The sequence below is a fragment of the Phalaenopsis equestris genome, unplaced genomic scaffold (genome assembly GCF_001263595.1).
Source record: "Phalaenopsis equestris unplaced genomic scaffold, ASM126359v1 Scaffold000354, whole genome shotgun sequence".
In the NCBI taxonomy this organism is placed as follows: Eukaryota; Viridiplantae; Streptophyta; class Magnoliopsida; order Asparagales; family Orchidaceae; genus Phalaenopsis; species Phalaenopsis equestris.
Genome location: NW_018164796.1, coordinates 365,113 through 365,795, shown reverse-complemented (window position 1 = coordinate 365,795; position 683 = coordinate 365,113). Strand labels below are relative to the sequence as shown.

General features: G+C 30.2%; 1 protein-coding gene across 1 annotated transcript in view; it reads left to right on the top strand.

Annotated features, from left to right (window-relative positions):
• LOC110026168 overlaps nt 1-683 on the top strand; it is a 35,180-nt gene that overhangs the window by 26,412 nt on the left and 8,085 nt on the right. The window contains exon 5 of the mRNA XM_020727016.1: nt 580-612. Coding sequence (XP_020582675.1) covers nt 580-612 — 33 coding nt within the window. The remainder of the gene's footprint in view (nt 1-579; nt 613-683) is intronic.

Below are 683 nucleotides of genomic sequence, written 5' to 3'. Positions count from 1 at the left end.
AAATTGAGTGGTATGTATGTAAATCTTCCTTGAAATTTTGAAGTAGATTCTTACAGATTAGAAGTAACAAGAAGGGTATGTTCCCTACATTAATTTTGAATCATGTCTAGCAGAAATGGTTACACAGATTAAGTATGGTTCTGAAATATAGGAATTTTTAGATACTGGAACTTTAAATGTAGCATTGAATTGCATCTTACTAGAATATGTCACCATGAACTTCTAAATTTCTGTTAAATTGCACGGGTTAATGTAGAACGATACGGAAGGCCTGCAATTAGAAAATTTTGTTCTTATAGAGAAGCTATATAACCGCCATTCATTGATTGATTGATGCTTTTTTCTGTTTTTAATCATTAGTTGCTTTTTCTTTTATCATGGAGGTCAGATTTTTAAATTACAAATTACAATTACTGATTTTCGTACCATTATTCCATGTATCTACTGTACTTATAGGCTAACCCGAATATTGTGTTTCAACATATACTATCATACATTTTAATGATTTTATTGTAATGTCCATGTGCCACTCTGATATTATTGGTAATTTCCTTTTTTACATTTTTTTTTTCATTACAGGAGCTGTTTGAGTCGAAATGTCAAGAAAGTCAGGTTAGATTCTTAGGTCGTACCAAAATAGATTTGCTTTCATAAATGCCATGTTTCTAAATTGCATCTTAGTT